We start from the raw sequence: 12,844 nt of genomic DNA, 5'->3' as shown, positions 1-12,844 counted from the left end.
ATGCAAATACGCAAGTGCGTACACATCATTTTTCAAACAAATAAACCATTGGGGGAGAGAGAGAGAGAGAGAGGTTCTATGAAAAAAATCTCATAACAATCCAACAAGTATTCGTGTTTCGCATTATTTTGTGTAAAACTGTTTCAATTTGAATTTATATTATTATGACTGTATAATAAAATTTGAAATCATTTATTAAATCATTGCTAAATCCCAATAAACTATTCATTAATTTGTAATTGTTCTTTGATACATTTATATATTGTTTTGAAAAGATTATGAGATCAAACACATCGCTGAATGCTATGATCTACTAGTATATATTTTTTGTTTAATAATTAACATTTAGTATACCCGTTTTTGAACGCTGAAAAAAGGGTTAGTATATGATAGCAATATTGTTTAAATATTAAACCTAAACTACATGTACAATAAGTTTCCATGGAAATTTTAAATTGGTGTTAAAAAAATTAACATTACTATGAGTATGTCTTTTTTTTTGTCTTTTTTGGTTTTTTTTGTTTTTGTTAACAAAAGCTATTTGGCATAATTTTTATTTTGCAAGAAAATGAATGAAATATTTGGTAAAACTCCGGGGCTTCTGGGCCCTCACCAGCAGACACATAGTTTAGGGGGGGGGGCAGGGGGGGCCTGCCCCCCCCCCATTTCAAAACCTAACCTTTTACCATTGAAAATGTTCATTGAAAGGGTGATTCCCCCCTTTTTTGTTGAAGCATAGTTAAACCATGGTAATCTGGTAAAGTATTAATAAAATTTTAATTTGTGAAAGTTAGAACCCCCCCCCCCCCCCCCCCGTGGTTCTCTGCATGCACTTCACTTCCATTCTGGCTATGCGCCTGGTAGACATTTTTCCTGTATGATCAATTTTATCATCAAGAAAATTGTTAGAATTCAGTGAAGTTAATGCAAAGCCACCCTCTTATGTAATTGGGAAGCTATCAGTTACAAATCTCAGGGTTTGTTTTGGTGTCTAGACAAATGGAAAGAATTTCTATACTTTACTAAAGTACATTTAGCCATAAAGTTGGGTACAGTTTACAGGGAATTGAATAATTAGGAGATAGAATCAAAGGGTACATCCAATCAGAAAAATGTATGGCTTTAGTGAATTAATATTACTTGAATTGATAAACACTGCATGGCTAGAAACAGGACTCCGTAAAGAATTATTTTTTCAAAAAAAAAAAGTAAATGCAATTTTTTTTGGGTTGAATTTTGCATATACATGTATAACATTGAATTTATAATTATACTGTCTGCATGCAGATCTTTAAATTTGCAATGAATAAAAGAAACAAAGCAACTACATGTTCAATTTAAAACTGTCTATTTAGAAGCATCAAGACACTTTTACATTGATAATTGCACAACAATTATCATTTTTTTAAGAAAAAAAAAGATCACTTAAAAGTTTTAATTTGACATTTCTGAATTCTTTTGTACAATCTCAAGTATTAACTTGGTATCTTATTATTTTTTGTTCCGAGAATTAACCTGTGATAAATGAAAATATGGTTGTTTTTCAGTTGATAATAGACAGTCCGGTGAGTCCCGCCACCAGTATAGCCCCTCTTGTGTTTGTTGTATCTGTCACAGCCATCAAACAGGTGAGTTCAGTCACTAATGCAAGCTTAATTTTTAAGGTCCCCAGCGGATATGGAAGCACCCCCTGGTGTTTGTAGTTCTCTGTGGTAATAACCAGAATAGCACCAGTAATGTTTGTAGTCTCTGTGGCAGTAACCATCATAGTCCCACTAGTGTTAGAGTCTCTGTAGCAGTAATTAGCTAAGCCCAACAAGTGTTTGAGTCTCTGTAGCAGTAACCAGCTCAGCCCCACTAGCATTTTGTAGTCTCTGTAGCAGGGGCCATACAGTATACAGTAATTCAAAGTAATGTTACAAAAACAAAAAAATAAAAAATTTCTCAACAATATATTGACAAATAGACAATTTCTTCAGAGATCAAGACAAATTATAAAATACAATTATTGGAAAGATTTTGAAACATCAGGCCACTGGAAGGGAGATGCTAGTCTTAAAATTTCTCTAAGAAATTATTTAACAGTGTAGTTAAAAACCATATTTTATTTGTAAATTTCTATATGTAGGAAGTTTCATACAGAAAAAAAGAATATCAAATAGGATGTAGAAACAAGTTACATAAGTTATACTAAAATGTCTATTTGTTAGTCCTTTTATAATATAGGAGTGTAATTATGATTCAAGGCCACAATCACCCTCTGACACTCCTACGTGTATAAATAAAATGTCTCCTTTATTGCTTGTCATGGAGGAATTTTATTTACAATCTAATCTAACATTAGCTATAAGACTTATAAAAAAGAACTAATTTTGAAATTAGAGTGATTTTGTCAACTTCTTGCTAAATTGCTTTATCCTGAAGGGAAGAGTAATATCTTTCTGAACTTTTAAATTGTTGTCAGTTTAGTCCAAGAATCTTTTTAAATTGATAGTTAACTGTGAGAAAGCCTGATTGACCCCAAAACTCCAGTATTGACCTGTTTTTCATTTATAGCTATAAGGCTATATACAATAAAAATGACACTTAGTATTTACTTTTTCATATTAAATGTCAGACATATTTAGAAAATACATGTAGTATATAGATATAAATGTAATTTTTTACGTGCTGTAATTAACTTCTTGTCTACACCCTTTTGTATATCGTAAACACAACATCTGTTTTCTATGTATTTATTTACAACAGACAGAAAGAAGAATTCAAATCGTATCAATTTTGTTTATGTTGATGCTGTCTTTTTTTTGGGTTAGGTGTAAACATCTGTTTTTGCTAAAGAGAGCTATAGATCTGTGATCAACATATTCTTGTTAGAAGTTGATTTATAAAAACCTGGTACAGTTTTTTTTGTTAATTTTCCTCAGTCTTGATTCACAGTCATCCCCCCCTTTTTTTTTCTTTTAAATGCTGCATTCTGGTTATTTTTGAAATCAAATAAAGCATCTTCATGCTTTAAATATTTTAGGTACATGTGTTGCAATGATTTACCTATTTTTAAGTAGAAATGAGCACTTGCTCACTAAAATGGAATTTTTCATTTATTAGGACATTTTAAAAAAAAAATAGAGACTAGAATTCAAGCAATTTTATAATACTTAACAGGACAAAACAGTTTTTGAAGACAAAATATTTTTATGAAGGAAACTGTGTGGATTAATCAGTTTGAAAGATTTCCGTCTTAGCTGGGGGCTCATTCCAAATTAAGTCAGTTATAAGCAATGAAAAAAAGTAAGAAGTAACCAGTAAATAACCAGACACTTAGTAATAAGTTACCAAAAAATAACTAATGAGTAATTAAAAAAAGAAAAGAAATTAAAATAGAAACCAAAATAAGTAAGTAAATAAGTAAATAACCAATATGTAAATTATAGGTATACCCCCCCCCCCCCCCCCCACACACACACACACACACACATACACAAAGAAAGTAAAATAAGAAACCTGTAATAATTAAGTTATAAGTATAAAAAAAATACTAATAAGTGATCAAAAAAGAAATTAATTGAGGAGTCAAGAAATAAAATAAGTAACCAAAATTTAAAAAAAAAAAAAAAATTCGATGAGAAAAAGTAAGTAATAGGTAACAAAAAAGGTAATAAGTAATGTCGACAGTACCAAAAAAAGTAAGTACTGTTGAAGCACAAATTACTGTTGAAGCACAAATTTTCATGGGGATAAAATTTCATTGTTTTGTCATCTAAGAAGGTTTCATGGGCATTACATTTCGTTGTTTCAAGAGGTAACAAAAAAGGTAATAAGTAATGTCGAAAGTACCAAAAAAAGTAAGTACTGTTGAAGCACAAATTACTGTTGAAGCACAAATTTTCGTGGGGATAAAATTTCGTTGTTTTGTCATCTAAGAAGGTTTCATGGGCATTGCATTTCGTTGTTTCAAGAGTAACCCAATTCCATATATAGGCACATAAAATTTTCGTGTGAGATTTACATGTAATTTTGTTGGCAATTGTTAACAAAGAAATAAACGAAATCAAATCCCCAACGAATATTTCTGCTTTTACAGTAATAATTAACCAAAAAAGCATTAAGTAATAAGTAAACTTAAACAAAATGAGATTGAAATATTCTTGAAAATCTAACATGCAAAAAGTCTATAGACAGTCAGCTTATTAAAGACACATGTGATGATGTTTTAAAAGTTAATTTGAAAATCCTTCATGCAAGGCCTGCACCTCCATGATTTTTTTGGTCAATTATGCTGTGGATGGCCCCAACTATGCAATTAAATATTGTCTGGCTACATCTTGAAAAAACATTCTCAGGTGTCTAGAAAGTTATACATTTCTTTTAATCAACAAAGAGATTCCTTTCTATGCCTGACTTGAAATTTGCTTATCCATGAAGAGAAAGTTGTTCCTATTGTCTCACTTACACTTTCCCAGACATTTTGGTTATTAAATTAGATAGGTACCAAGGGTAATATTAAGTGATAGATTAAAAGATATAAAAGCTGAAACAGATTGAAATTAAAAAAATTGTTTATTATTTCCATAGACGAAAAATAAAAGACAGACTTAATAGTACATGCCAACTTATAAGTCATTTTTATCAATAACTGCAGAAAATTAAAGTTTATTTACTAGTATGGAATTGAAATTTATAGATATAGAACTTCTTGTATTTTTACACTCTAAATTTTTGGTCTGTGAATTGCTGATAAATTGAGTTTTTGTCTTATAAAGGGTTATGAGGACTGGCTGCGACATAAAGCAGATAATGAGGTCAACAATAGAAAAGCGTTCATTGTTCACAACGGCAAGCTCACTCAAGTTAAGGCACAGAACATCAAAGTAAGTCAAATTATACTTACATACAAGATATCTGGGCTGCGTTCAAGATCATAGCAGCTAGCCTAGCTGCTAAGGTAGATATCATCTAGGTCATACTGAATGCACTGTATGAATTAATTATTGTTATTGCTAGGCTAGCATATGGTTCAAGATCATAATGGCCACATAGCCACTACACTCTTGAATGCAGCCCAGATTGATCAAGAATTGTTAAAAAATTCTTAGCAACCGAACTTTCCTGGATGCTTTTTATAGAAATATACATGCTGTTTACCCAAATCTGGTTCAATCTTCATGGAATAAAAGCCCAAGATTAATGTTCTAAAGCATTCCTTCTACGAAGTGGTAATTTCAAATAGAATCTTTCTGGTATTTGTTTTCTCTGAAAAAATAGATAATTGCTATATGTTGTTCAGGTTCTTAGATGATGAAAACTAATATGTAAACGTACACCACAATTATCTTAAGGTTGAAGTCCTCATAATGACTGAATGTATTTCCACTGTGATGAAGAAAGACAATTAAGTGTTAACTTGGGCAGTGACCTTCAAACAACACAGTACAGAGGCCCTATATTTGTTCAAGGTCAAGGCCAGGTTATAAAGTCAGGATCAAGCTTTATTATCGAAATTTAAGATGAGGAGAACGTTTTTTTTTCTGAAGATAAGCTGTCTAAAAACAGCTTGCAAAATTTTTGAGTGCCCAAAATTTTATGTTTGTATTTGCTTTAATTGATTGCTCTGTGCAATTTTTTTTCAAAAATAGTATTCTATGAAAATTAAATAATTATAATCAATGTACAAGAAATTTATTTTCTAAACAGGTGGGAGACATAGTGAAAGTGAAACTAAATCAAGGTTTTCCATGTGATTTGGTAATGCTATCCTCCTATGATCCAGAGGGGAAGTGTTATGTCCAAACAGCTAACTTAGATGGAGAGACCAATCTTAAGGTAACTGACAGGGGAGATAAATCTGCAAAAAAAAAAAAAAGCATAAATTTTATTGTTATTTTGGTTCGAGGGGTCAGCAAAATGCATTTCAGTAAAAGGTTGGAAATGTTAGCCTTTTTTAAATGTAGGTTTAAGTAGGTAACAATTTCTAAAGGTATAACAATAATTTTTTATCTCCTTTAATTGTTTCTTTCCATCTGATATTAGAATTAAAACTTTTTTTTAGACCCACTTTTGTGTTCCTGAGACCAGAGAGTTCCAGATGGAGAGTGATTTTAATGGTCTCTGTGCCACCATTGAGTGCCAGCAGCCTATTGCAGATCTCTATAAATTTGTTGGTCGTATAACTATCTTCAATAATAATTCAGAGAGTGTTCTGAAATCTTTGGGACCAGAAAATATCTTACTCAGGGGAGCCCGACTCAAAAATACACCTTTTATTTATGGTAATTACATCTTTGAAAAAAAATTTACATGTAAATCAATATTTTGAACTCGAAAGAAATGCATATTCAAATCTCTCAGTTATGAAAAAATACACATGCATAAGCATTTAAATTGAATTACTAAAATTATTAGGTACTATTATGTATTATTGTTGATGAAATGTGAAGATAACAAACAGTGATCATTCTCAAAAAGTCCATTTGAACAATACAAATTATGAGCAGTGCCAACATGGACCTATGATAACAGAGATTGGATCAAGTGCAATGGAGAAGTAAGCATCCCTTGCAGAAGGGTCAAACCTGTAGTGTACTTCTTGTTGTGATCGGGTAAACAGAAAAAAAACTGTAGTCAATTCAGTGTGAAAACAATGGCCTAATAATTTACATGAAAGATTTCAGTTAACTTTTGATCCAACAGCAGATTGTATTTGCAAACAGTGTCTTTTTATTGACCATAAAATTTGTGAAATGTCGACTTAGAACAAGATTGTTGATATCCTTGTATCATTAACTCATTTGTCAAGAGCCTGTCTCATTCTAGAAATTGTTTGTATGTAGAATATCCTCTTGCATATTGAATCATCTGGAAGACATATACTTTATTTAACAGCATCGTGTTTTTTTTAAATTCAGAAATACACTGTATATTTATCTTAGGAAAAAATGTGCTAAGAAAAAAATGTGCGAAGTACCTCAAGTTCTATGTAGAAAATCATTGTATGCTATCTGACAATTAGTAATATTTTATGAGATATGCCCTGGATATCTAATATGTAAAGAAAAAAAAAATGATTTTAATTTTCTTTTTTTATTTAGGTTGTGCAATTTACACAGGTCCAGATACCAAAATGGCTTTGAATTCCAAAGCTAAAATAACCAAATTTTCTAGAGTTGAAAGGTATTTATAATCAAAAGTTTTCAAAAGTTGGGGATTTGTTCATTAAAACATGTGAAACATACTCACAAGTTTCTGACAGGTAAAAAGTAACTGTTTGAAACGGATTTTTTTGTTTTTGTTTAGGGGTATGAATAATTACCTAATCATATTCCTAGTGATATTATTATTAGAAGCACTAGTGAGTACGGTTTTAGCATACTGGTATATGAACCAAGACAAGATTGGGGACCCCTGGTATATACCTGGAGCCAAACAAAGCCTAAATGTAAGTGTGAAGTTTTTCTTTGGAATAAAATATGGTTTTCTGACTAAGTGTGTAATATTAAATGTGTGGCATTATTATGATGGCATGAGGTTGTTAAAAGTCTGTGTGTACAGAGCATTGTTTTTCTTGTCTTGATATTTTACAGGCTAAAAATGTGATATCAGATTTCCTGTCCTTCATGATCCTATACAACTATATCATTCCTATTTCTTTGTATGTAACTGTAGGTAAGTAAAGTCAGACTGGCAAATGATTCTTTTCTGTTATGTAATTGAAATGTTTCAAAGATAAATGATTAATTTTATAACTTGTGTAATAAGAATTTGTGTTGGATAGCACACATTAAAGAGAATGTTTGACTCTGATAAGAAATTTCTGATTTTAGAAAAATTGCACTGTGTAGTTGGAAACCCCTTTTCTGGGACGGTCTTATAGTTTTTAATTTTCATGGAAGGCAGGTGCTTTGTACAGTATATTTCCTTTTATTTATAGAAGTACAGAAGTTTGTGGGCTCCCTGTTTTTGCAGTGGGACTTGGAGATGTATGATGAAGACTCAGACTCAGCCACTCAGGCTAATACCTCTGACCTTAATGAAGAGCTCGGACAGGTGAGTAGACTCATAAGGCTAACTATCATCAATTGTTGAAGGGGGCTTATATTACATGTGACATGATCCATTAATGTGTATATTACATGGTGAAATATTGTTGGAATTAAGAAGATATTTACATTAGAGACTAAAATATTAACATGTACTACTTGTGAAAATGCCTGCCAGTTATTTCATAACTCTCTAAGTTCAAGCTTTTAATTCCCCATTTTACTTGGCATAATATACCCCTTTTGCTTATCTGTGAGACACACAGATTAACAAATCTTTCAAAGCATTTATCTACCGGTAGAAGGAATAATGAAAGCTTACACAAATATACCTGTTAATTTCAAATTTTGCAACTGTGAGGAAATATCATAATATGGATAAGTGATAAGTACAATATCTTTGCTTTTTTTTTTTAGGTTGAGTACTTGTTTACTGATAAGACAGGCACTCTAACGGAGAATGATATGCAGTTCCGACAGTGTTCAATCAATGCAATTAAATATGAAGAAGTCGGAGGGCATTTACATGAAATGGCTACTCAAGGAGGACAGAGCACACCTGTTCTTCGACTTACAGTATGGCAATTAAAAATCTTACTTAATAATTTATGGTTAGATTTAAGAATTATTGGTAGTAAGAATTGATCAATATATGATAGATGGTCATTGACATATATTGCTGTTGGTATATTTGTATCTTGATTTTTTTTTTTCTGAAGCTTGAATCTTAATATATTTCATGCAGAAGAAAAAATTTAAAATCTTATAAAAAATGGACACCCTACTGAATGCTATGTCATCTTTTGACAGCCCGAGATAGAGGAATTTCTGGAGTTACTTGCCCTTTGTCACACTGTAAGGGTGGACCACCATGAGGCCACACAGACGGGGGCATCGGCCCTCTATAGTCACACAGGGATGGAGTATGAATATCAGTCTTCCTCTCCTGATGAGAAAGCTTTTGTGGAGGCCTGTTGCAGGTAAAAAAAAAAGATTGTTTTTTTTTTCATTTGTATAGATTTATACATATGTTGGTACATATGTATACGTTCAAGTAAGTATGAAGTTTTGATAAACTGAATTATTTTAGTCCTTGCTTATTCATTAAAGTCTTATTTTTGGCAACAAAAAGAAATTAAAAAAAACAATTTGCTTCATTTGTGCACATTTTGAAAAAAAAAATTCAATTCTCTATAAACATTATGTCTTTATTTGCAGGTATGGGGTTGTGTTCCATGGTACAAGAGATGACCATTTGGAGGTAACATTCCATGGGGAGATGAGGCGATACAAACTGCTTCATGTTCTGGAGTTTGACGCCACAAGGAAGAGGATGAGTGTCATTGTCCAGAGAGAAAATGGTATCTTTGTCTAGTCTTTACTAGATTTAGCAGTGATTGTTAAATGGGATAATTGAAGCAATGTTTCATCAAATTAGCAAATATCAAAGTCACTCTTGAAAAGTTGTTATTTAAACAGTTGACTTTATATTACTTATACAAAAATGTTTTTCTTTTGGATTATACATGAAATACTGACTTCATTTTTTTTAATTGCCCCGTAATGTGCTTCAAAAAATTACAAAGGTAGCACATTCAGTGTTTTGAAGAAAACTTGTTTGTGTGTGTGCATATGTGGAGATTCCATTAAACATACTGTGAAAAAAAAATCTTTGTACTGTAGAAGGCACTTACTTTTTTTTTTTTGACAGATGAAATTGTGCTATTGTGTAAAGGGGCTGAGACGGCAGTCCTAAAGCTGGGAATATCAGGGGAGATTGAAAAGACCAATCAACACATACATGACTATGCTGTGGTGAGTACACAATAAACATAAAAAACTTTACAAGTATCTTTAGACCTGTGTTTTAGATGTGCATTTATACCACAATGAACAATGCATCAAATCAATGCAAACTTTTGATAAAATAATGGACCTTGTACTAGAAACATAAATTTCTATGTGGGTTGCACATGTTTTATACCAATTAACACATGTAGTTTGAGAAGGTTTAGTGAATTTCTTTAAAGAATTTTCTCATCCTGTTCATATCAGTTTATCAACCATTTTTTCTCTTCAGTTTTGTTTTTTTAAGTTTTGTAGGAAACCTTTTTTAATAACTTAAAAAAGTTTCATTCAGTTTAGAATTTCTAAAATTTTGCAGCTTGGTCTAAGAACATTGGCCATAGGGAAAAGGGTTTTTACACCAAAAGAATATGAAAAGGTGGATACCATATTGACTGAGGCTAGGAATGCAATGGATAAACGAGAAGAAAAGGTGAGCAATATTTCATTGACACTGAAGTTATTCCATGTATATGTAAATAATAAATACTACTTGTATGAATATCTGGAACAAAGACCAGTTTATGTGAAAGGTTAAGATATACACTGTAAAACTTTTCAGGTAGAATATTTTAGCATAATGAATTTACCTATAAGATGAAGCAACTGATTTCCAGTGTATTTGTGTATTTATTTGATGAGACTTGTTTGTTTTCCTAGTTGGAGGAAGCTTTCCAGGCTATAGAGAGAGACCTCCACATACTGGGCGCCACCGCTGTGGAAGACAGACTTCAGGATGGTGTCCCAGAAACCATCACCACTCTACGCAGAGCTGGCATAAAGGTAGTATAGACGCCAGTGTAATTAGGATTTTGGAAAACAGTGTACACAGGGTAGGGTAATGACTAAAGCTCACTGGGTAGAACAAGAAATAGTGTATACATGGTAGTATGTAGAACATGTACTCATGGTAGAGCAGAGACTACGGCATGAGTATTAGAGGTGTAACAATACAGCGAATACATCGATCATATTGATCGCAACGTCTCACGATACGCATATCGTATCGTCATGTATGTATCATGATACAGTACAAGTTAATTTTAATTGTCTTATTTGAAAACTCTACAATCTAACAAATTTTAATGTTACAAAATGATTGAAAAAAACAAGGTAGCAATAAAAAAATGCAATGCTAAGACTACAAGTCAACCTATAAATAACTTTGGTTAGGGGTATCAAGACATTCCTTTTATATTTTCTATAATTGTGGAAAATTATAAATGTAAAGATATTAGTTAATTTAATTGTTGACAGCTGTATCATGATACATGTATCGCATGACTGTATCGTGATACGTATTGTTAGGTAGCTGGCAATACTCAGGTCTAATGAATATAGTACAGAGTGCGCTATACTTAGGATGGATATTTACAAGATTATACAGAAGGGTTTAGAGACTGATATACACAGATAGTGAAGAGACCAGTTTAGAGGGTAGTGTAAAGAAGACATGATAAGTCAACATAGATTTATGTAGAGACTACTTTATGTAGAGACTGTGAGTTTAAGTAGAGACCAGTTTATGTAGAGACTTGTTTATACAGCTTTGTGTAGGGAACAGTGAATACAGGTTATTGTAAAGATTAGCCTACTTAGGTATTGTAGAGACTAGTTTATATAGTCTAGAGGACACACTAGGTTCCGACTTTACTTTTAAAGCTTACTGAATAAATATATTGTGGTACAGATTGTGCAGCATCATTTCAGACACAGATACTTTGTGTGTATATTGAAGGTTTGGGTGTTAACTGGTGACAAGGAAGAAACTGCAGTCAACATCAGTTACTCTGCTGGCCACATTCATGATGGAATGGAGGAACTACGACTGACAAAAGCCACGTGTACTGATCACACAACATGTGGGGAGGAGATCACAAGAAATATCCACAGGTATTTTAAAAAGCCTGTATATTAAAGTATTAAAATATTAACTGCACAGTAGGGAAATGGGAGAATTTGAGGTATCTTATCTGTAGTATAGGATGAATGAGACAGCTAGTATAGAGTAAAACACAGGTACAGTGAACATACTTATAATGAATTCATGCTTACAGCAAAGTGATTTTCATTCCCCATAGTTTTCAAACGTATTTAAGGAACGTTTTTCAGTTTTGTATGAGTTATTGGTGTGTAAACCACACAGCATATTTCATGAAGTGCGCTACACACTAATAATTCACACTAAACTTAAAAACATTCCTTATATTTACATTTTACATGTTTAAAAGCACCAAAAATGTACTCAGTGCTTGAATTTCTCACTGCCCTAAATTGTTACATTTTTTTCAACATATCTGTAGCCTCATTGTGATGTCACTTTAGCGCAAATTTCTCCGTGTATATTTTTACGCATGAGTATATAAAAAAATGGCATTCAAATCGATTTCTTAGTTTGTTAAGTAGAAAAACACAATGTTAATATTACATGTATAAATATTTCAGATATATATTTAATTACTTTTATAACAAATAATATTGTTAGTCCTTGGTATTTCCATATAAGCCTGTTTTACCATAATAGAAAGAAATAATTTATTATTTGGCTCTGATATTTGAGATGAAAAATCTTTTGTGCGTCATTTCAAAGAAATGTCATAAAAAGAAATTTTTGTACTGTTGAGGATGCTGAAATATATACATGTACATCTAAATTTATTATTTGACCTTTTCAGATGTCAAGTTCTGAATTCCTCCAATCAGCAATTTGTGTTGATCGTAGATGGCTTCAGTCTGACCTTTGCCCTTGGAGAGCATAGTGAAGTGTTCCGAGAACTCTGTCAAATGTGTGGTGCAGTTTTATGCTGTAGAATGTCTCCATTACAGAAAGCTGAGGTAATTGAGATTGTAGCTTAGGATGCAAACCAATTTATGATTTAGAGTGATGTTTTATTCACAGAAACATTTTATATAATAATATATATATAGTAAAAAATTAATTACTCATTATATCTACATGTATCTGC

The 12,844-nt window shown here is 31.9% G+C and overlaps 1 protein-coding gene across 8 annotated transcripts in view; it reads left to right on the top strand.

The window, feature by feature from the left end:
* The window catches only part of LOC133202718 (phospholipid-transporting ATPase IF-like), a 40,332-nt gene that overhangs the window by 12,373 nt on the left and 15,115 nt on the right, over positions 1 to 12,844 (top strand). For all 8 annotated transcript variants that reach the window (XM_061338582.1, XM_061338586.1, XM_061338583.1 and 5 more), the window contains exons 4-19: positions 1,548 to 1,628; positions 4,761 to 4,868; positions 5,692 to 5,820; positions 6,047 to 6,266; positions 7,086 to 7,167; positions 7,291 to 7,432; positions 7,578 to 7,659; positions 7,925 to 8,040; positions 8,451 to 8,609; positions 8,844 to 9,013; positions 9,252 to 9,394; positions 9,745 to 9,848; positions 10,198 to 10,311; positions 10,539 to 10,661; positions 11,617 to 11,771; positions 12,554 to 12,713. In XM_061338582.1, the coding sequence (XP_061194566.1) occupies positions 1,548 to 1,628; positions 4,761 to 4,868; positions 5,692 to 5,820; positions 6,047 to 6,266; positions 7,086 to 7,167; positions 7,291 to 7,432; positions 7,578 to 7,659; positions 7,925 to 8,040; positions 8,451 to 8,609; positions 8,844 to 9,013; positions 9,252 to 9,394; positions 9,745 to 9,848; positions 10,198 to 10,311; positions 10,539 to 10,661; positions 11,617 to 11,771; positions 12,554 to 12,713 (2,088 nt within the window). The remainder of the gene's footprint in view (positions 1 to 1,547; positions 1,629 to 4,760; positions 4,869 to 5,691; positions 5,821 to 6,046; positions 6,267 to 7,085; positions 7,168 to 7,290; positions 7,433 to 7,577; positions 7,660 to 7,924; positions 8,041 to 8,450; positions 8,610 to 8,843; positions 9,014 to 9,251; positions 9,395 to 9,744; positions 9,849 to 10,197; positions 10,312 to 10,538; positions 10,662 to 11,616; positions 11,772 to 12,553; positions 12,714 to 12,844) is intronic.

This window comes from Saccostrea echinata, unplaced genomic scaffold (genome assembly GCF_033153115.1).
Source record: "Saccostrea echinata isolate AGI-Se365-2 ecotype Australia unplaced genomic scaffold, CSIRO_AGI_Sech_v1 ptg000047l, whole genome shotgun sequence".
NCBI classification, from domain to species: domain Eukaryota; kingdom Metazoa; phylum Mollusca; class Bivalvia; order Ostreida; family Ostreidae; genus Saccostrea; species Saccostrea echinata.
The sequence above is the reverse complement of the archived record's forward strand: the minus strand, read 5'-3'. Positions and strand labels throughout refer to the sequence as shown.